Genomic DNA, 22,555 nt, shown 5'->3' on the forward strand with positions numbered 1-22,555 from the left:
CTCAGTATTCATGATAGAAAGGATGGCAGTCTTAGGCCAAGTTAATGTGAAAAGAGTATAGGAGGTTGTCATAGAAATGGACCGACGGTAATCCGCAACGTAGCACCCGCCTAGCAGCAAACTCTCATCCCTTTTCTGTCCAACTCTCTAATGCAAGGTATCCGGTACTCCCAGTCCATGTATGCAACTGGTCAACTCTGGCACTGTCTTCCTCTGTCTGTATTTCCTACTGCCTATGGCCTCCAGTCTTTTAAACGCAGTGTGTCCTGGCATCTCGAAATGAATGGAGCTTGAATTTGGCTCTCTGTTATCTTGTTTTTATTTTTTCTTGGAGGGGACAGTTCATGCGGCCTTCTAGCCTTTGGTTCCTTCTTCCTTTCATAAAAAAAATATAATGATAGAGAATTATATATTGTAACTGATCTCTTCCCCAGGTGCGTGCAGGTGAGGAGTGCCAGGTGGAGGAGAGGGATGGGTGTCGCGTGCTGACGGGGACGCCTGTGTGTCACGGCCAGGTCACTGCGAAGGCCAGGGTTGTGACTAATTTGATGCACGCCACGCACATACAGGTAATACACACACACACACACACACACACACACACACACACACGCCGACATACCCACAACACCATAATCTGGTAATATGCGTAAAAACAACTGTAAATGGATAGACTTTGAGTAAAATAGCGAATATATTAGAATAAGACATAGATAGATGGAGAGTAGAATGGCAAATATAATAGTGAAATTATCTGCATTCACATTTAATATAATTTCCTCATGTTTCTTACTCTCTTCATCCAAAATTTTCCTTCCTCCTCATCTTTCCTCCTTTTTCTCCTTGTTCCTTCGCTCTTTCTCTTCGTTTTTCTCCTCTTCTGTCTCTCCTTTTCCCTCCCTTCTCATCTCTTCATTTTTTATCCTCCTGTTTTTCACCTGTCTTCCATTTTTTCTTTCCTTGTCTTCCTTCTTCCTTCCTTTTTCTCAATCCACTTTTCACTCCTTTTGCCCTCTCTCTCTCTCTCTCTCTCTCTCTCTCTCTCTCTCTCTCTCTCTCTCTCTCTCTCTTTTCTTTCCTTGTTATTTTCACCGTTTCCCTTCTTTTCTTACATATTTTTTCCCTTCCCTTCTCTTGTAATCTCTTCTTTTCTTCCCTTCTCCACTCCTCTTCTCTTCCCTCTCTCTCTCTCTCTCTCTCTCTCTCTCTCTCTCTCTCTCTCTCTCTCTCTCATCACAGCGAGGGGAGGTGCTAGTGACGGCTAGTACGGACGTGGGCTGGACTCCTTACTTCCCTCTACTAGCAGGCGTGGTCACTGAAATAGGAGGCCTTATTTCCCATGGTTAGTCCTAGTAGATTCTAAGTAGAGTATCCTAGCAGTAGTAGATTCTAAGTAGAGTATCCTAGCAGTAGTAGATTCTAAGTACTGTATCCTAGCAGTAGTAGATTCTAAGTAGAGTATCCTAGCAGTAGTAGATTCTAAGTAGAGTATCCTAGCAGTAGTAGATTCTAAGTAGAGTATCCTAGCAGTAGTAGATTCTAAGTAGAGTATCCTAGCAGTAGTAGATTCTAAGTAGAGTATCCTAGCAGTAGTAGATTCTAAGCACTGTATCCTAGCAGTAGTAGATTCTAAGTAGAGTATACTAGCAGTAGTAGATTCTAAGTAGAGTATCCTAGCAGTAGTAGATTCTAAGTACTGTATCCTAGCAGTTTGTCGTGTATCTTAGCTATTATGTGATACGTTCGTCTGTCGTGTATCCTGACTCTTTGCTGTTTAATCCTTCCCTTCTGATACGTATTTCATCTCCCTCGTCTCCCTAGAACCTTTTCCTTAGCAATTTAGTTTTGGATATGTCACCTGGCTGATATTCTATTGTACGTTTTATTAATGCAGAGTATGGCGATTTTGGAAGGAAATGTTCAATAAGCGATATAAATCGCTCGGGAGAACCTGTGGGGGAGCTTCCTTAACTGAACAGAATACGGTCTTGTATCCTATGAAGCCCTCTAGTACAGTATGTATCCCTACCGGCTAAGATGTATTCTGACCACCTAGCTTGTATTCTCACCACGTGTTATGCATATTACCCTCTATTAGCATGTATTTTGGCACACTAACATGTATCCAGACTCCTTAATATTGACCCAGACTCCTTATTATGTATCCAGAGTCCTTATTATGTATCCAGACGCCTTAATATGTATCCAAACTCCTTAATATGTATCCTCAGAGCTGTAATTCATCTCTATCCAACCCTCAGTTTAAGCCACACTGCCTTCCTGTATCATCCTAATGCATCCTAACCCTCCCTCTATGTATCTATGTATTCCCAGCCCCTGTTTTGTATCCTAATGATGTATCTTTATATGTATTATGTATCCTGGCCTCTATTTTCTTGTTAATTCCAGTATGTAACTTTTCCACACTTGTTTTCCTGGGCATGTATGGATTGTTTTATTTTATTTTTTTTGTTTTTCCTCCCTCAGTTCATCTTCTTAAAAAAAAAGTGATGGTCTTATCTCTGTGTAATCTCATTCATAATACTCTTATCTGTGTGGACCCTCTCGATATCAAACTAACACTGGTTCATTGTGGTGGTGGTGGTGGTGGTGGTGGTGGTGGTAGTGGTGGTGGTATTGATGATGATGGTGGTGGTGATGGTGGTGATAGTGGTATTGGTGGTATTGATGATGATGATGGTGGTGGTGGTGGTGGCATGGGAGGTAGTGGTGGTATTGATGATGATGGTGGTGGTGGTAGTGGTGGTAATGATGATGATGATGATTACTCTTATTATTATTATTATTATTATTTTGATGTGCAGGTGCGGTGGTGGCGAGAGAGTACGGTTTGCCTTGCGTGGTGGGGGTAGCAGGTGCCACACACATCGTTAGCACAGGTAGGCCTAACACACACACACACACACACACACACACACACACACACACACACACACACACACACACACGATTATAATATTCCACATATCAAAATTCCCCGACATACACACAGTTATACAGTGTCATGATTCACACACACACACACCGCTCGCTGGTGCAGTGATAACGTTCCCGCTTGCCAACTGGTGGACGGGAGTTCGCGCCTCGCTCAGGTTGCGAAAAGTTTCACTGACGAAGTGGGTGGTTACTGTCCCCCTCGAGCAAGGGGACGGGTGTGTGCGTGTGTGAAGGTTCACAGCCTTGCCCTTAGATCGGACTATATGAGCTCTCAGCTCCCTTCCGGGAGGGTAAAAGCTGACTATCACGACCATCACGACCATCAAGTGATCCTGACCGACCCGGTGAATTACACACACACACACACACACACACACACGATTATAATATTCCATCCATCCATCCATCCATTGCCAGACGCCATGTATCCCAAATGGGGTGGCCAAGGGCTTAGAGTTAATTGTTTTACAGGGAGGGGCACTAATCCTCCACCAACCCCACTTGACGTAGGGATGCCAACAGCATCTGGTGTTCCCAGGCGGTCACCCATCCAGGTACTAACCAGACCCAACGTTGCACATATCAAAATTCTCCGATATACACACAGTTATACAGTGTCATGATTCACACACACACACACACACACACACACACACACACAGCGATATAACGAAACTGATGGATGACATTCATAATTCAGGAGTAACCTTTTCAGAAACCAACAAATTTTTGAGAATATTGCGTAAAAATTCCATAATTATTCGATTAAAAACGGATCGGGATTACATATTCTCTCTCTCTCTCTCTCTCTCTCTCTCTCTCTCTCTCTCTCTCTCTCACTACTATTTTTTCATTCGATGTTAGTGTTTAAAAGATAAAAACAGCACCCAAGAGAGCAGTAAGGTGTAGTATGGAGAATAATTCGCTCAGGAGAAGGTGTTAGGGAACCGTACACTAAGAAAAACCTTATTTCTTTGGGGAGGTGGCTGGGGGGACAGGTATCCAGGTGCAAGAGCTTACCTGGTGCATTTACCTGGCCCTAATTAACTCTTCTACCTGGCTTACCTGGTTTTCTTGTTCGCAGGTGACACAGTACTGCTGGACTCTTCTCAAGGCACGCTCACCATCCTCTCTCAGGCCCGGTAGACACACACACACACACACACACACACACACACTCATTCCTGTAAAGATACAATTAGGTAAGGTAGGTAAGAACACACACACACACACACACACACACACACACACAATAATATTCCCCTTATCAAAATTCCCACACATACTTATAATTATACCATGTCATGTTTCACACACACACACACACACACACACACACACACACACACCGCTCGCTGGTGCAGTGGTAACGTTCTCGCTTGCCAACTGGTGGACGGGAGTTCGCGCCTCGCTCAGGTTGCGAAAAGTTTCACTGACGAAGTGGGTGGTTACTGTCCCCCTTGAGCAAGGGGACGGGTGTGTGCGTGTGTGAAGGTCACAGCCTTGCCCTTAGATCGGACTATATGAGCTCTCAGCTCCCTTCCGGGAGGGTAAAAGCTGACGATCACGACCATCAGGTGATCCTGACCGACCCGGTGAATTACTAATAAAGGACAAAGAGATACAAACATCTGATAAAAAGTGATGATTCTGAACTCAATGAGACCGAGGATTTATTTTATTCTATTTCATTTCCTTTATTTTATTTTATCTACATTTTATTGTATTTAACTTTATTTTATTTTATTATATTTAACCGTTTATATTCAACTTTTTAAATTAACTTTCTTTTACTCTTTTATTTTATTTAACTTTATTCTCTTTTATTTAACCTGATTTTATTTTATCTAACTGTTGTATTTTAGTTTACTTTATTTTACATTCTTTTATTTTATAACCTCCGCCAAGGGGGTTATGTTTTCGCCCCTGTCCGTCTGTTTGTTGGTTGGTTTGTAGGCAAGATTACACAAAAACTACCGGACGGATTTCCACGAAACTTGGTGGAAGAATGGGCCTTGCCCCAGAATAGACTCCATTAAATTTTGGTGCCGATCCGGATAAAGGTGCAGATCCAGGAATTTCTTTTCACTTTCTGTAACATAGCGAGATAAGGCATTTTTCGATATTTTCGCAAAATTTTTCAGTGAATATTGCATGGATGTTGATGGCGGAGGTATGCGCTCTACTGATGCCATTCTAGTTTTATTTTATTTTAATTTGCTTTATTTTTATTTTACTTTATATTATTTTATTTTTGCAAACTCCCAACGATTTTAGTCAGCTGTGCAGTAATATTTGGAACTGAAGGGGTAAGATATAGCCTTGATACACCCATTTAGTACGACAGGCCTTTTCTATGTTGGATGAAACCGTCTTGTAGCAGCAAAAATGAACTGAGAGAGAGAGAGAGAGAGAGAGAGAGAGAGAGAGAGAGAGAGAGAGAGAGACTGTTTAAGTGAATGAAGTAAATAATATATAACTGATGCAGAGAGAGAGGAAGGGAAAGAGATTCTGTATAAGTGAATGAAGTGAATAATATATAACTGATGCAGAGAGAGAGAGAGAATGAAACTGATACTGTATAATAAATGAAATATCTGCGGTGTATACGCACTTCGACGGTTATCACAGAGCAAAGCCACATTAAATTTAACGTATAATCCAAGACAGATATTTTGAATGGAACTGATAATGATGTTAATTGTACATGGCTGGTGAATTTTATACGTGTGTGAGGTCTGTGGGATAAGAAAAAGAAAATTATAATTCGTGTCGTGTTCATTACTACTGCAACATACTGTGCTAGTTCATTTGAGGCTGTGCCATTACCAGAGCCGGATTTAGGCATTGTGATACCCTGTGATATATGAGGGAAAGGGGTTCAAGTTGGAGGGAGAGCAGGGAAATGGCAGAGGACAGGGAGACGTGGAGGGAGTTTGTTTGTGGCCACCCCTTAAGGAAGTAAGGCGTCTGGCTGTAGATAAAAAGATAGACAGACCGTATGCCATGGGAAACTGTACTAGAGGCCGTATTTTTATTTTTAAAGCAAGGAAGAGGGAACCAAAGTCTAGAAACACGCAAGATTGTCCCCTTCAAGGAAAAAAAAAAAAAAAGATAAGATAGCAACTGCCAACACTAAATAAGGGTGTGTATCAACTGAACTTGAAAATGCTGCCACGATGCATAACAGATCCGTGCAGAGGTTAAAGCATTACTTAAATAGAAATTATAAAACTGTGACAAATAAAAAAAAATGAAAGACCCCTTCTTACTGAAAAGCCCTAAGCTTATGCCTAAATCCGGCCCTGGCCATTACTCTTAGAATAATTTTAATAAAACTATCTTTTTGGGATGCTTAGATTTTTCATTTTCCTCCTCCTTCTCCTCCTCCTCATCCTCATCGTCAGTCGCAGCATCCTTTATTGTCGCACAGAACGGGAAGACACGGAAACTGGAAAAAGTAAGCAAAGTAGAACTGACCTGTAATTAAATATTAGAAAAACTGAAATTCAGAAGTCTCTTTAGTCGGAGATACCTGTGTGTGTGTGTGTGTGTGTGTGTGTGTGTGTGTGTGCGCCTTCCATTTGTTATTTTGGCCAAATGCCCCCAGACACTTATTTGAGGGGTGGAAGGGGGAATCTTTTAAAAGCATGATGGAATCATAGGTTAAATCGTGCAAATAGGCTACATGAATCCTTTGAGTTTCCAGGTTTTGTGTCGAGAGTCGAGGACAACCACCGTTTTATTATTTATTTATTTATTTATTTATTTAATCATGCTGCATTTCCTTGGGCAAGCTGGCGGACCTTAATTTCATTCTTCAGTCAAATCTCAAGCATCTTCTATTTCTCTTTAATTGTCTTGATAACTGGGGTTCAGTAGGGATCCCGGTCCATGTCACCCCCCCCCATCCCATCCGTGATCCTATCGAGAGGAATTCACACTCCTGCATCTGTCTCTGGGGCTTTGCAGGACGGAACTGAGCAAGCTCGCGAATCAAGTGGCTTAGGAGTGTTGACAGACGTGTGTGGAACTGTAAGACCCACTGTTACAGAGCCAACATGGGCAGACGTGATAGCAGTATATAAAGTTAACGTTGTATACAAATATTTCAATAAAGGATGGGTGAGATTCAACGCAGGGAAGTTAGTGCACTCAAGCTTAGTCATGACCTTCTCTGTAGCTAATTGCCTCGAAAGGGCCATCAGGTCCGTTACACTTTACTTGCCTTTGTGCTGAATGGGATTCCGGAAGGTACTGGAGATGCAAGGAGTGGCGGAGTAGCGGTGTGGAATGAACATTATCCCACCACTTACGATCATTTTTTTTTTTTTTTAACCGCATCCACAGGTCTGCCAAATCAATGCGGGTTTCTCACTCAGTTACTGTGGCTTTCTGAAGAGTGAACTATGGCCATCTGCAACCCTAATTTATATAGCTTAGGCATCCAACTTACGGTGCGTGCCAAAGGGTGGGTGGACTTGATTGGGGGATGGGGGGGGGGTGTCTGAGGTGCTCATTATGTGCATCTGGGGTGTCAGGTATGCCTGTGGTGTCTGAAGACACCTCTTGAGATGTGTTGAGGTGGCTGATAAAGGTTGGGGTGGGTGGGGCTATCAAATGTCTCTTGTCTTGTTTTGCATAAAAAGAGCCTACACTAAAAGTAACTAGCCCACTCTCTCTGGTATGCTAAATATTTGGAGTATATATATTTTGATGATGAAATGAACATATTCCCAGTGTGTAACGCGTTAAGATTACGCAATTAGCAGGTGGCACTTTAACCTCCTTATCTGAACGACGGGTGACAACAGTTCCCTACTGGCGAGATGTTGGGGCAAGTGTTGTGGTTTGTGGTGCAGTCTCTGTGGCCATTGTGGCGCGTGTTGAGGGTTTTATGGGATCAATGGGTGACTGTGTTAATGGCCTTGCTCGCAGGATGGAGGAAGAAGACAATCTTGCCTCCAGTCTTCAACCCTACACTGCTCCTCTCCGCCTCCAGCCTCGCCTACAACATTCGTGAGCGAAAGGTATAATAATTACAAACATAAGCGGAGAGTATAAAACAGTTGGTGATACTGAGGGGGAGGTGCTGGAGAGGGATGCCTTCACGTGGTGCCACCAATAGACCAAGTCGCTCCTCTGCCTGGTTATACAAGCGACCCTTAACTCCCTCCTTGAACGCCTTTGGTCTCAGTCAACGGTAACTGCTAGGTGCTAACTAGGTTAGCGAGGGAAAGCCGTCGTGTAGTCTGATTGCTTTGGGATCAATGGCAACCCAGTAATAAATGTGAAAGTTGTGTAGCCTGCAATATTCTTTGGAGCTAACGGAGTGAAATTTATAACAGTATAGACAATGGTGCAGTACAGTCAGCCCTTACGAGGTCACAGGTCTGGACGTGGTGAATATCATTTTCAGTGCTGTGGAGGTTATTAACCCCGAGATGAAAATTTCTGGAATATCTTCGAATATCCATATGATTCCCACAGACAGATTGCGAGAAAGTTGCCTAACACTTACTACACTCCCCTACGTTGGCTAACAACCCATCATATCTCCAGTCGTCAGCTGCTAACTGCGGTCATTTAGGAAAGCACAAAACAAGACAACGGACACCTCTACTAGCTGCACCCACCCCAACAGCATCCACTTTCCTTTGACTTCGGATAAATCCCTCAGACACACCCATACATACCTATCTATCTATTGCCAGACGCCATAATCCCGTAAGGGGTGGCCATTTGACTTTGAGTTATTTGTGTTACGGGGAGGGGCACTAACCCTTCACCAACCCACTTGTTGACACGTAGGGAGCACGTACGGTTTGGTTATATGGTTACCACCCAGCGTTGTAAATGGTTTCTTGGCTTATAGGAAACCATTTGGCGTGTCACTCAATGTAAAGCCACCTGTAAAGGAATGAAAAGCAATAAGAAGTGACAGGAAAGATGGGAGAAATAGGATGAGAGGAGGACAGGCACAGAAAAAAAAGAATGATAAATGCTAAGGAAGAAATAGACAGCACTGCATCAAGTGAGTGGATGATGGTCGCCACCACCCCTAGATGTAAATTACACACACCTCAGATGCATACCAGACACCAGCAATACACCCTCCCCCCCATTCACTCCATCATAAATGTGCCTACAGTGGAATGTTGGGTAGAAGAGAGATAGGTTAGAGCTTGAATTTTTTGTTTTCTCAAACTTTTTGGGCTACATAGAACCCAGTTTCAGAACCCATCTCTGAAGATGGGTTCTGTGTAGCCCACCCAAATCCCACATATTGCCATGGACCATCTATAAATGTGACACTCATAAAACACTACATTTGTAATGTGTCAGATTTCATCTGTTCAAAACGTACAGTAACTCCACGAGTGAGTAACTTAGGGACACACACTGGTTAAGGCCACCCTTGTAAGTGCAGTGAAAATGTAGCATTTCAGATGTTGATGAAAAGATTACCTAAGGTTGTGGAAAAACTACACAGTAATACAAAACTTCTAACCACTGATCTATGCAGCTGTCATTCTGCTTTAGGAGCTGAGATGAGGTGCCCAGGGCTAGGACATAGTCTGGACAGCAGCCAGTCACATGCCATGAGCTGCGTTGCACGAGCATTATACTATATTTAAACCACCCCATGGAGCTGGATATTAGCTCTTATGGACCATATCTGTTTGCAGCATCTTAACCCACTGCATCCACTGCACTACCAGGCATACAGCGGTTAGTTACAATGTACGGTTACCAGCCAATGTAGTAAATGATTCCATGGGTTACAAGAAACCATTTGGCTTTAACACTACAAATATTAAAGAAGGTATAACTCTTAAGATTTTGCCAGTCCAAGAAAAGATATACCATAATTATTGTACTGTATTAAAGAAGAATATTATTAAAACCCTACTTAAAGCAAGCAGATCTGTAGTTTGTTGGCATCCCTTCCCCTCAGTTCCATCCCAGAAAAGTATGAATAAAACCAGGGATAAAAATCAGAATAAGTGAAGCAGACAATGATATCTATGTGACAAGGCAGGGCATGATAGCATATAAGTCACTAAGGTGCTGAAGTTGAAATGGTTAGCCTACTTTAAGCTTTGTGCTCCGTTGTGCAAGTAGCATCTCAAATGTCCTACAACTGTTGGTATAACTTTTGTCTATAAAAGTTTGGGGGGTTGAGTTTGGTTGGGTTATGAGAGTCAAATTGTGAAGGAATCTGGTCCCATATGAAGTTTCCTCATAAGAATTTCACTAGAGGGTGGTTCTGGGCCCCTAAATCATGTAAAACGGAGCTTGATTATGTGTCATTTTCTTTTAACTCCATAAAACTGCATTTGTACTGTGCACCCCATTCCATGTTCCCCAAGAAATCTTCATGTACCCTGGTTGACCATCACTGCAAATTCTGTGGTCATTATTATGTTACAGGTGCAGTACTCTAAGAAGAAAAATGCCCATCTTTAGTGTGATCATAATAGTAGATGTAAGAGGATGTAAAGTGAATAGTATTAAAAATTTGCCCAGGTAAAGTACAGTGTGCAGGTACATTATTCAGTTAAGTATTTTATATCAAGCCCCTTTTCATCCAAGTTTAATAAAATGAGCATTCCAAAGATACTATATTGTTTTGTGGTTTGCTGCAGATAAGCTGTTTGGAGGTGGTTAGAGCATACGTGACTCGCATCAGTAACGTCAACCCCATTCTAAATGCACTTGTCCAAGAACACTTTGAGGCAGCACTCTTCCAGGCACAACTGGTCGACGAACGCCTTGACAAGGTATAATATTGGAGTCTTGCTTTCTGAGTCTTTGTGCCCTACTTTGCAAGAGTCTTGTACTGACACTTCGCAGCAATAAAGTTTTGCATGTCCTGTACAGTACTGTACTGTACTGTATTTAGTTTATGGTAGTTGAGGGATCTCTGTGCTTGTTCATACCCTTTACAGCAATAATACTGCAGTATTTGTATGTCCTGGACAACAGGTAATGTCCAAGATGATAATTCCCTCTGTATTTTGGTAACCAGGGCTACCAGACTGGCACCCTGACCAAGGAGTGGGTGAGAATTCATCAGCCACTCTTAGGGGTCCCATTTACTGTGAAGGAGACAATAGCTGTTGCTGGTGAGTTGCATTCATAGAACTTAATACACTGATCATATGGTTTGGCCATTTCTTTATGCAGTACAATACAGTAGTTATAGTCTTTTTCTTTGCATGTTAACTCATAGTTTGTGATCTATTTTTACCAGACTTGCAGTTCTGATTCTAGCTTCAGTGACTGGTTCATTATTGCAATAATCTATCTATCTATCTATCTATAGCCCGACGCCCTAATCCCGCAAAGGGTGGCCGCAGACAAAACGCCTCCAAGTCACTCTGTCACCCACCATTTGACTCCCCTCCCCCCAACTCACCCCCCCCTCCCTCATATACCTCTCAACTCCATCCCTCCACCTCATCCTCGGTCTACCCCTCCCTCTCCCCCCCTCCACCTCACCTACATACACCCTCTTAGTCAGTCTTTCATTCTCCATCCTCTCCACATGTCCAAACCACCTCAGTGTATTTCTCCTAATCTTTTCAACCACATCCACATCTACCCCACAACGTTCCTTCACTTCTTCATTCGTCAACCTGTCCCTCCATGTCACTCCACATGCTCCTCTCAAGTAACTCATTTCCACTGCTCTCACTCTTGACTTGTTCCCCTCTTGCAAGGTCCACGCCTCGCTTCCATACGTCAGGGTAGGGATCACAATACCATCATGCAGTGACTTCTTAACTTCCATACTCACCTCCCTATTTCTCATCACTGCTTTCAATGTGCCAACAACCTTCCTTCCCTGCTGTACCCTTTCACGTACTTCATCCCCCAAAGTTCCATCCTTACTCATCACACTACCCAAGTACTTGAATGCACTCACATTCTCCATATCCTCACCATCCAACCTCACTGCACACTCTTTGACTTCATTCCTCTCAAACACCATAACTTTACTTTTGTTTACATTAACCTTCAGCTTCCTCCTCACAGATACAGTATTACATGTGCTGTAGTATTCTCTTTTGTCCTACATATCTTACTGTTACACTGGTACAGTACTGTGCTGTGTAAGTGTTAGTATTACTGTACATAGTATTTTGATGTATCATGCATATTGATGTGAGAAACATACTTAGTAACTGAATACTGTACATAGTGTTTTGAGGTATTATGCATGTTGATGTGAGAAACATACTTAGTACGGTAACTGAATTCTTACATCATTGTCCCCCAGGACTTCCCCAAACTGGAGGTCTGCTGGTCAGGGATGGGGTAACTGCCATCCGTGATGCACGAGTAGTTATCAGTATGAAGAAGGCAGGTGAGACTGACTAACAGGAGGGACAACACAATACAGGAGATAGAATAAAACATGGAACAGGCTGTGTGGCAAATGCCAGGGACAGATGCAATAACTTTTGCACTCACTTCAGTCACCTTTTCTCCTGTGCAAAGGCACAACTGCAGCCTTCTTTCAATCCACTGGTACAGCTCTGCTCATCATGGTCTTCTGGCATGTTTCCCACAAGCATTTCATTCCACTTTCTCCACCACATATTATCATCATAATTGATTTGGACCTCCTTCCAAAATATTTTCTGTTTTAAATGTAATTTACATAAATCTTTTTTTCCTGGTTATCATTTAACTTTACTTTCTCTTACTAAGATCTTTACACACTTGTTACTCAGTACATTCCCACCTTTCATTCACTTTAGTTCCTTCTTTCTTTTCATATTCCATTATTTTAGTAACTGGACTATTTCCAGGATCTTTGATGAAGAATGGTGTTAAAACAGATAGGAAGCTGCTTTTAGTATTTGTGGACTTAGGAAAGGTATATGATAAAATCAGTAGGCATGAGCTGTGGTAGGTAGAGTGAGTGTACTGTAAAGGGTAGGAAATTGATCACTGAGATCCATTGTGAAGTATAAATAGTAGCACAGTGGCTGACAAAAAAAAAAAAAAAAAGGGGGGGCACTGAGAAATTTTGGCTGGTTACTGAATCCACTCACTCAGTGTAGTGCTGCTCTCGGGTGTCTGCCCTTTCCTCTCCTCTCTCCATTCCTTCCTTCCTCTTCTGTCTTTCTTTACTTCATTCTTTTCTCTTCCTTCTGCCTACGGGTGACTTTACACTCCCTCATTTGTCTTTCTTTACTTCATTCTTTCCTCATCCTTCTGCCTACGGGTGACTTTACACTCCCTCTTTTGTCTTTCTTTACTTCATTCTTTCCTCATCCTTCTGCCTACGGGTGACTTTACACTCCCTCTTTTGTCTTTCTTTCTTTCATTCTTTTCTCTTCCTTCTGCCTATGGGCGACTCTACACTGAGTGACAAGCCTAATGGTTTCCTGTGCACCAGGAAACCATTTACTACGCTGGGTGGTAACCATATAACCAAATTGTGGCACCTGGTGGTTTAGTGGGTAATTACAGCACTCCAATCGGATTAAGCCAGTGAAGGTTTATATCCAAGGGGTGGTTGGGGTTATTGCTCATGTAATGCCACTCAGGGATGAAGGCTGGTCACTCTCATCTTAAATGTCAGGACCAAATTGCCTAGCCCCGGGCATCTACGCTTCTCATGGGGCAATGTAGAATTGGATGATGGATGGATGGATACTGAATTCATGCTAGGGCATATTATATGACCACGGCTGTTCATTACCTGCATGGAAGGGGTTATTCAGGAATGTGAAAGTTTTTGAAGAGAATACTAAGGTGTAGTGTGAAAAAGAACAGTCAAGAAAAAGATGATATAAAACTTCTTAAACTGATGAGAATATGGCCCTTTGACCAACAAGAATTAAACTCCAGGTGCCATCCTACTGGGCGCCACCAACATATCTGAGTTGGGTATGTGGTGGGAGAGCGACAACCCTGTGTATGGCCGCACCAACAACCCCTATGACACACGCAGGACCCCTGGTGGCTCTTCTGGGGGGGAGGTAAGCACACACCACATTCTTCACCACATTGATTTTTTTTCAAATTCCTTCTTCCTCTGTATGATTTTATTCTGATCAGGGAGGACCTGTAATGGTGAAGGGGTTAATGAAAGCAATATCTTACTCCTTCATTTTAAAAATTCTCCCCAAAGCTAAATAAAGTCTCCTGGAAGTAGCAAGAATGTCCTAAAAATAGATATCATCAGATTTGTGGATTTAAGAGTGCTGTACTCTACCTGTATTTGAATCCTAGGTGTACCCAATTTTTTTATACTGTATGTTATGATGTATGTGTAAATTTTAAGCATGAAAATCAGAATCCTTCTCCATTGGCTTTCCTACTTTTAGGCAGCTCTGGTATGTGCATGTGGATCACCTCTGGGACTTGGGACCGACACAGGGGGTTCAGTTCGTACACCAGCCTTTTTCTGTGGCCTCTTTGCCCATAAGCCCACTGCTGGTGAGTTACAGAGTTTAATCCTTACATTTTTTTTTATTTTTTACTATCTTTGAACCTTTTAATTAGTTTTCTCTTTGTCTTTATAATACTGTGGTAGTGGTTACAGCTCCAGACTTATCTCGCATGAACCTGGTGGACTGCAGGCTAAAGTATCCCTCCTGCAGTCTGCAGTCCTCATTTCAGGGGGATAGGGAGGGAGTTGAAGAATGTTTGTATAACAGGACAACAGAGCCAGCCAGTTACATTAATAGTGCCACCACTTGAAAACTTCCCTCTCCGGCACCTCACTATCTTTATTCAGTGGACATGTGATAAGGATGAAGTTACACCTCTCTGTGACAATGACTACCATGTTAGTATGAAATTAGGAAAGAAGGTGCTTCAGAAAGGGTTAGTTTTCCACAAGAGGAAGAGTATGCTTTGTAATTAGAATATGATTGCTCTAAGGAAAATTTTGTTCTATGTTGTAAACTTTAAAGATCTAATGAAATAAAGGCTTCTCTCATTAGCACGGGGGGTGCGGTAGCACAGTGGTAGCGCGCTGGACTCGTAATCGGGGGATTGCGAGTTCGAGCCTCGCCCGGGCTGCCGTGCTGGGAGTGGTAGCTCGCTCCTGTAACCCTAGCTGGGCTATATAGTCCAATACAGGGCTTAGCTCGGGGGAACTCCATTTCTCCCATTTCTCTCACTAGCACAAAGATGTGTATGGCAGCAAGTGGTTTTGTCACTGTACTGTTTATTGGGTACAGTACTGAATGTTGTTTGCACAATAGGTTTATTTAGTTTGTTTCATGAACTTATTATTTTTTGCATGGATTTATTTATTTATTTTTTTGTGAACTTATTTTTATGTATGATTGTTTCTTGTCAGGTCTGGTTAGTGTGCGTGGGTGCAACATATATGACCACAGGGAATACAGTGAAGTTCAGGAACCAGGCCCCCTCACCCGCCATGCCTCAGATCTTGCCCCAGTCCTGGCCATCCTTGCACGGGACAAAGTTGACAAACTCTCCCTTGGCAAACCTGTGAGTCATTTGGTTGCGTTTTAGCACAGAAACTTGGATAGGTGAATGTTGTACAGTATGAGAGTATTTCAGGGTTCATACCATGCTGAGTTTATTGACAGTTAATCCATGAACTGCTGAAAAACAATGCAGTGGACAGAAGGAAAATACTTCTTGACTGGCTGCCAGGGTCATATGGAGAGAATAGGTATATGTGAGTGAGTTGGAAAGTGGAAGGAGGCATGGTCAGCCAAGAAGGTTCATGGATATCATAAATAAGTGTGTTGAGAAAGTAAGGTAGCTCTGGAATCTGGCTAGGCTAGGGAACTAGCAGGGGACTGAGTTGGTTGCATAATTTTGTATGGAGGAGCAATGACAAGAGCTTGGTACCCCTTCTTTAACCTAGTAATTATTGGATTGACTCTGATAAGTAATAAGAAGCACACATGTGTGCCTGTGAATAGTCAGAATGTGGGAGGGGGTTTGAATTGTAAGTGAATTAGTGTTTAACCAGTTTCAGTGGGCATGCTGTTGGTTAGTTATCCCTCAGTCATGCTTTTTCCCTTTTCTTACTTTCTGAACCTACCTCACTGCATCTTCGAATGGGAAAAAGAGGTTAGGCTAATGATAATGATAAAACCATTCCATAGAGAAATTTCCACCATATTTGAAACGAGAGTCCATGCACAGCATGCCACTTCAACTCATAAGAACTACACCATACACACACAGGTCCTAAATGTGTATTGATTTTTACCGACAAATGTTGGTCCATGAATATAAATCTTGACACCTCCCAATGATGTCTGTATGATAATGGAAGATACACAGGCAGGCACCTATATTACAAGTTGTGCAAACCCTTATAGACTCCACTGCTGCCAAAATATCCCTGGTTTTCATTGAAGTACTGCAGAAAGACGCCTTCTCGTATTGGCACTGATATAACTTGTCACCTCTGCTGCCCTGTTATACAAACATCCCATAACTTCCTCCATGTCCTTCATAAGGAGGATAGTGGACTGCAGGAGGACAGTTTCAGCCTGCAGTTTGGTGAGTCTACTTTCAGTTGACCTTGGGATTGCAATTATTGCCATTACTGAGGAAGTTCCCCTGCACCTCTTCCTTACCAGGATACTTCTGTGTCTGGTACATTAATATACTGTGTTCTTGTTTGTTATTTATGCAATCTGTAGATATAAAAAAGATATGACATAAACAGCACACAAAAGCGTATTGTGATAAGCTGTATTATGCAAAATAAATCACTAAGGAACAGAGCTAGAAAGCCTCTAAATCCATCAAAAATATGGCCAAATAGATAAATAAAAAACTTGTAATGGCTCAGGTGGACCCTGGTGGTGTGAAGATCTACACAATGGAAAGTGATGGTGACGAGGTGATGACAAGCAAAGTGGTGGGACCTTTAGTGGCAGCACAGAGACGAGTCACAGAACATTTTCAGCACACATATGACTGTATCATACACAAGGTAGGTGTGGAAAATGTGTAGTAGTAATAGTAGTTGTTCCCTAGGCAGTCTAGCCGAACAGCCCCAAATCCCTAAGGAAGGTCATGGCTGAGACCGGCCTTTCCCACAGAGCTCTCAAGGAGTGCATGTTGTGTTGTTGGCGTAGGTGATTATGCACAATGGAATCGTCCATAATGTGCTTAACAGTACGGGGTGCTGTGTTGCATCAGCAACGGAGTCATCCAGTCTCTTCTGGTAACTTAAGAGGGCTGGATGATGTCCACATCTCAGCCTGGCCAAGTGGATCCTGCCCTTATGGGGGAGATAGGATTTGGAGGGGTGGATATCAGGAAAATGTGTAATTATTGCCACTTGGGTGTAATGGATCAGATTATTCTAGGGCAGTAGTAGCAGGAGTATAGCCAGAACTTTCCATTAGTGTACAGTTAGCTATACTACACTGATAATAAAGTTTGTTTTTTGGATAGTAATGCCCCATATAAGATAAGGGTAAAGCAGTTACATACTGGTAATTATTGGTGATAAAAATTAATTAAATGAATGAATGAATAACTAGGTAAATCTCTCTCTCTCTCTCTCTCATATATATATATATATATATATATGTATATATATATATATATATATATATATATATAAATTATATATATATATATATATATATATATATATATTATTTATATATATATATATATTATTTATATATATATATATATATATATATTATATATATATATATATATATATATATATATATATATATATATATATATATATATATATATATATATATATGGTATAAATAACTGCACCGCTATTGAGTCACACCAGGCCTGGAGTCCTGCCCGCACCAGAGAGTACATGGCATTGTGGTTCCCCTTACTGTCTGCTATAATTTAGAATAATTTTATTGTCCTTACTTAAAGAGCCTGAGTGGAGTTATTAGATGGCTATGTGCCTTCCTCCTAAAGCTGCCTTCAAAGGGGGATTGGAGTGATACATTATTCAGAAGATCAACAGCAGTATGCCAATGAATATTACTAAGATAGTGGCATGTTATTTCAGGTGAAGATTCCTGGACTGCATCAGTCATACCAGATATGGAAGGAGAAACTGGCAGAGGAGGGGGAGGAAGGGGCACCCATTGCCCAGCAATTGGCAAACAACCAGGTTCAGATGCATCATATTTTGTATCATGTGATAGATTTTTAAAATTTTGCAGTAAACCTTCATTTTAAAAGTCCTCACTTTAACTTATTTTAGATATAATGAACAATTTTCAGGGTTTTCATAACTAGAGATTAGTTATACTAAAGAGGGTCTCCATATTAGAGCTCAGTCACATTAAGGTATCATACTGAGTCCATTGTGGTAAAATACAGTTTCTTAACTGTCATCACCTATATCAACATTAAGTGCTGTGCTGTGTTTGTGCTTAAAATGATGATTGATATGGCTCTTAATGGCTCATAAGACTCTTAGTGGTGTGTGAAAATATATTAATCTGATTGCTACACAGAAGTTAGAGGTAATTTCTGGGAGGGCATACCATTGCTCATATTGTACAGCTGGACATAAGGAACACCTGTCCATTTGACTAAAGAACACAAACTGCAGTAAATTATCTTACTCACACATGTATATTCCAATTTTTATTCTAATGATTACAATATACCCATGCTGTTTTGTTACTTTTATCAGTTTGTAGATCTTCTTGCCATTTATAACAAAAGAAATAATCATATAAGTTGTATATCTGTGATACTTCTATTTTCTTTGCATCCAAATATGCTGCTCATCAGCAACATAAAATCTGCTTGAAATGTTAACTTGTGCAGTGATTGCACTATGAAAGCCCAGGAAATTTGACAGCAGCACTGTTTAGATATCCTTCCAAACATAATGCATCATCTCAAACTGCCTGTCAGAAACATCTTGGGTTATTATCATATAGTACTCACTATCTCCTTCATCTTTACAGGGTGAGATTAACATTTGGACAGAAATCACCAGAGCACTGCTAGGCCGTACACGCTACACTGCCCCTTCCCTTGCCCAGGCTCTTCTAGGGAAATTGGCTCTACAGGTAATGTTCTTGAGTCAGCAACAGAAAGTCCTGATGGGAAAGGAGGATGTTCCGTGGAGGGATATGCCAGGGCAGGAAAGGTATGAACAAGATGCATCAGAGAGTGATGATCCAATGAACACATATCATCAAGGACCAAAGCGTCAGAGAGAGATAGAATGGAAGAACACATCTCAGAAGGACAAAACTGTACATTTGTTTATTCGCCCTCCACCAGCTAAGCCAAAGGGAGAGACAAAGTGGAAGGCTCTGCAGATGAAAATACAGGTGAATTTGACTGTGTATTACTTCTTGTATTTTGACATATTTACCTGGTAGTCGTTGACACGAGTGTGTATTAAAGAAAAACTTTTCCTCTGCATTAAAATGTTGTAAAAGTTAAATGAACATACATCCTGCTCAAGATTAAAAAGCATTTCAGTTGATATACTAGAGTATTCGTTTTCGTTTCCGTTTTTAAAGGCTCCAACATGCTTGCATGTGTCGGCCTTGGTCACCTAATGGTGGCTCTCCACGCTGCACGATCCATTGCAGCCTCCCTGTTCAGTCCCTTAACCCTAAGGTCACACTTAATGACCTCGTCCCATGTCTTTCTCGGTCTACCCCTCATAACCCCACCCCCAATATTAACACTTCTCACCTTCCTCACCCAATTATCATCCCCCATCCTCTCCACATGTCCAAACCACCTCAATCTACCTCTCCTCATCACAACACCAATACACTCCAGTCCCATCCTACCTCTCAACTCTTCCATTGTAAACCTAGCCCCTCCAGGACTTCGATGCAGGGACGCACTGCACATCCACCTAAAATCATTGTCATTTCTGTACGTCTGAGCCGGCGAATGTCTTCCTCCTTCACTGCCCAGGTCTCACTGCCATACAGCATTACACTCCTAACACATGCTGCATACAAAGACCCCTTAGCACGTAGGGAGAGACCTCTCAATGTCAGGAGAGGCAAGAGCTCCCTGAACTTCTTCCAACCACTTCTCACCCTAGCCACAGAGCTGCTCCAGCCCCACCTCCAGCACACAACATGTCTCCCAAATAACAAAACTCTTCCACACACTCAAGAGATTCACCAGCAAGTTCAATCCTTTCACATCTGACGATCTTTATACTGTAAAAATATTGTACATTATCTGTATCTTTCATCTACTCCCTTGTAAGTCCCATAAGGAGCATAGGGGCCCTCAAACTAGGCTACTTTTTCCTGCCATTTAAGGCAAGGATAATGACCTGCTCGCCCTAGAACTTAATTAATACAAGTTTAGAAAGATATAACAAATAAAATGCCTGTACCATAGAATATTATTATTATAAGTACCATACACTGACTTTTTATTGTGTGGTCAGCGACTGTTAGGTGATACTGGTGTGCTGGTCTTCCCAAGCCACCCCACCCTGGCCCCGTACCACAGTGAGTCATTCCTGCGGCCCTTCAACTTCACCTACGCTGCCATCTTCAATGCTCTCGGCTTTCCTGTCACCCAGGTCCCCCTTGGTTTGTCTGATAATGGTTTGCCACTTGGAGTTCAGGTGAGCTGTATGGATAAGTAGTGATGTTTTAAAACATATTCTGACACATGTTAAGGATTGAGCACTGCCTTCTTTTTTATTGTCTTCCTGCTAATATCTGATGACTTTGATTCAGCTTTGGAGAGACCCTTTGAACCAGAGAGATTAGCTATGGTTTTGATTGATCCATTTGCTACTAGAGGTCTCCTTTAAAGTAGTAAAATCATCTGGAGATAGGAAGAGTAAAATAAAAATGTATCACTGGATTGAAAGAGTTACCGGTAACCCTTTGAGATTCTGATGACACGTTTTGGCATCATTTTGTTACATTTCTTTTTTTCTTTTTTTTGCTAAATATTTTTCTGTGGGAAGTTATAAAAACGTTGGTTTTTGCCCAACTTCAATTCATCATTGTGACATATTTTCTTTGTTTTCCTTTTTTGAACATACTGTGGTAAAGTACAACTACTCAGCTTCAAAATAACACCACCATCAGCATCCTGTCAAAAAATGTATTTACCCTGACCAGTCAAAGAAAGATCACAAAGTAAATATGCAGCCGAGCATCATAAAAAATTGTGCATCTTTTTCCTTTTGCTTTACCATGCAATAAAATGCAGAAATAACCATAATCTATATAGCATTGTAAAGGTAATTTATTGTAGTTTTGCATGGTTTAAACCAGATTTATATGTCTTATTATTATTATTATTTTTTTTGCTGATTAGTTTTCTTTGCCTAGATATAAAATTCTTGGTTTTCGCCTAACTTCAACTCATCATTTTGACTTTCTGTTTTCGTTATTCTCCTTTTTTTAACATGCTGCGATAAAGTACAATTATTCAGCTTTAAAATGACACCAGGACCATCTTTCTACCATGAAAAATGTATTTACACAGAGAGATCAAAGAAAAATATTGAGCCACGAAGATGTGGGTCAGCATGAGAGTGTCTGACTCTAGCACAGACATAATGTGCCTGGCCCAGAAACCTGATAGGGTTAATGAGGGAGTGGCAGATATTATAACCATTACCCATTTCATTCTGATGCTATTTTATATTTTATTTGTGCTGCCACCAGATGACTTTATTTTGTTTAGGAAAGTCTTCTAATATTGGAGGAATTAAAGAAGGCTGCTCTTTATCCATCTAGTTTGAAAATATCATCATCATCATCATCATCATCATCATCATCATCAAAACTACATAGTGTCATCTGGAGATAGCTGTCTATCTATCTATTGCCAGACGCCTCAATCCCGTTTGGGGTGGCCACAAACAAATCGCCTCCAAGTCGCCCTGTCCCCCGCCATTTCACTGCCCTGCTCCCAACTTGCACCCCCCTGTATTGTGAATAAAATGAAAACTGTGCCATCTGACTGAAGAGCTTAGTAGTATGAGTAAAGAGGTTTGAGGTAATGATAGTGTGGTTGGAGAAGCTCCACTGCAGATTAGTGAGTTCAGGAAAGGTTAGAGTACAGAAAGAATCCATTTGGTTCAGCATAGCTTTGGGATCCTAAGATTTGTAAAAAGTTAGACAAGGGTTATGATTTTTAAATAAGATGCATCAGGCGTCAACTTTACAATGGATGCAAACGGCGTCATGTAATTTGGTTTTCTGTCTCTTCTTTAAAAAATGTACAGTATTATTGTAAAATTGAAATGTGCTAAAAGACTTAGTATTAAGTGTGTTTTTTTTTCTACAACTTTTGACTCTTAAGATTGTTGTATAGACTGATAGTACTGCAATGTCAAGCAAGGAGTAACTGGTATTTTTCTTTTGGTACAATTACAGATAGTGGGAGGGATGTACCAAGATCACCTCACCATTGCTATAGCGGAGGACCTGGAGAAGGCGTTTGGTGGGTGGGTATGTCCATCAAAGATCCTTTGACCTGAGTTACCACGATTACTTAACAAAAGATGTGCCCCGAGACTGCTATCTCTCAATATTTTGATGTATTTCTCTCTGGCCAGAAGTCTCTTTATTGCAATTACTTTTGATGAAGTGGATGAATGGAAGAGTATGAC

General features: G+C 41.4%; 2 protein-coding genes across 2 annotated transcripts in view; both read left to right on the top strand.

Moving 5' to 3' along the window:
• The window catches only part of LOC145396594 (rifampicin phosphotransferase-like), a 45,433-nt gene extending 41,329 nt beyond the window's left edge, over positions 1-4,104 (top strand). Inside the window, exons 29-32 of the mRNA XM_080269969.1 lie at positions 435-569; positions 1,240-1,342; positions 2,826-2,900; positions 4,043-4,104. Coding sequence (XP_080126095.1) covers positions 435-569; positions 1,240-1,342; positions 2,826-2,900; positions 4,043-4,104 — 375 coding nt within the window. The remainder of the gene's footprint in view (positions 1-434; positions 570-1,239; positions 1,343-2,825; positions 2,901-4,042) is intronic.
• Positions 4,105-7,787: 3,683 nt separating this feature from the next.
• Positions 7,788-22,418, top strand: LOC145396595 (fatty-acid amide hydrolase 2-like). Its single transcript, XM_080269970.1, has 13 exons — positions 7,788-7,988; positions 10,608-10,742; positions 10,991-11,087; positions 12,245-12,331; positions 13,828-13,958; positions 14,307-14,418; positions 15,290-15,444; positions 16,772-16,915; positions 17,981-18,085; positions 18,897-19,104; positions 19,219-19,268; positions 20,363-20,545; positions 22,320-22,418. The coding sequence occupies exons 1-13, from the start codon at positions 7,788-7,790 to the stop codon at positions 22,416-22,418; spliced, it is 1,707 nt and encodes a 568-aa protein (XP_080126096.1).
• Positions 22,419-22,555: the final 137 nt, after the last annotated feature.

This window comes from Coenobita brevimanus, chromosome 38, assembly GCF_032717465.1.
Source record: "Coenobita brevimanus isolate Jiangsu-jjx chromosome 38, ASM3271746v2, whole genome shotgun sequence".
NCBI classification, from domain to species: domain Eukaryota; kingdom Metazoa; phylum Arthropoda; class Malacostraca; order Decapoda; family Coenobitidae; genus Coenobita; species Coenobita brevimanus.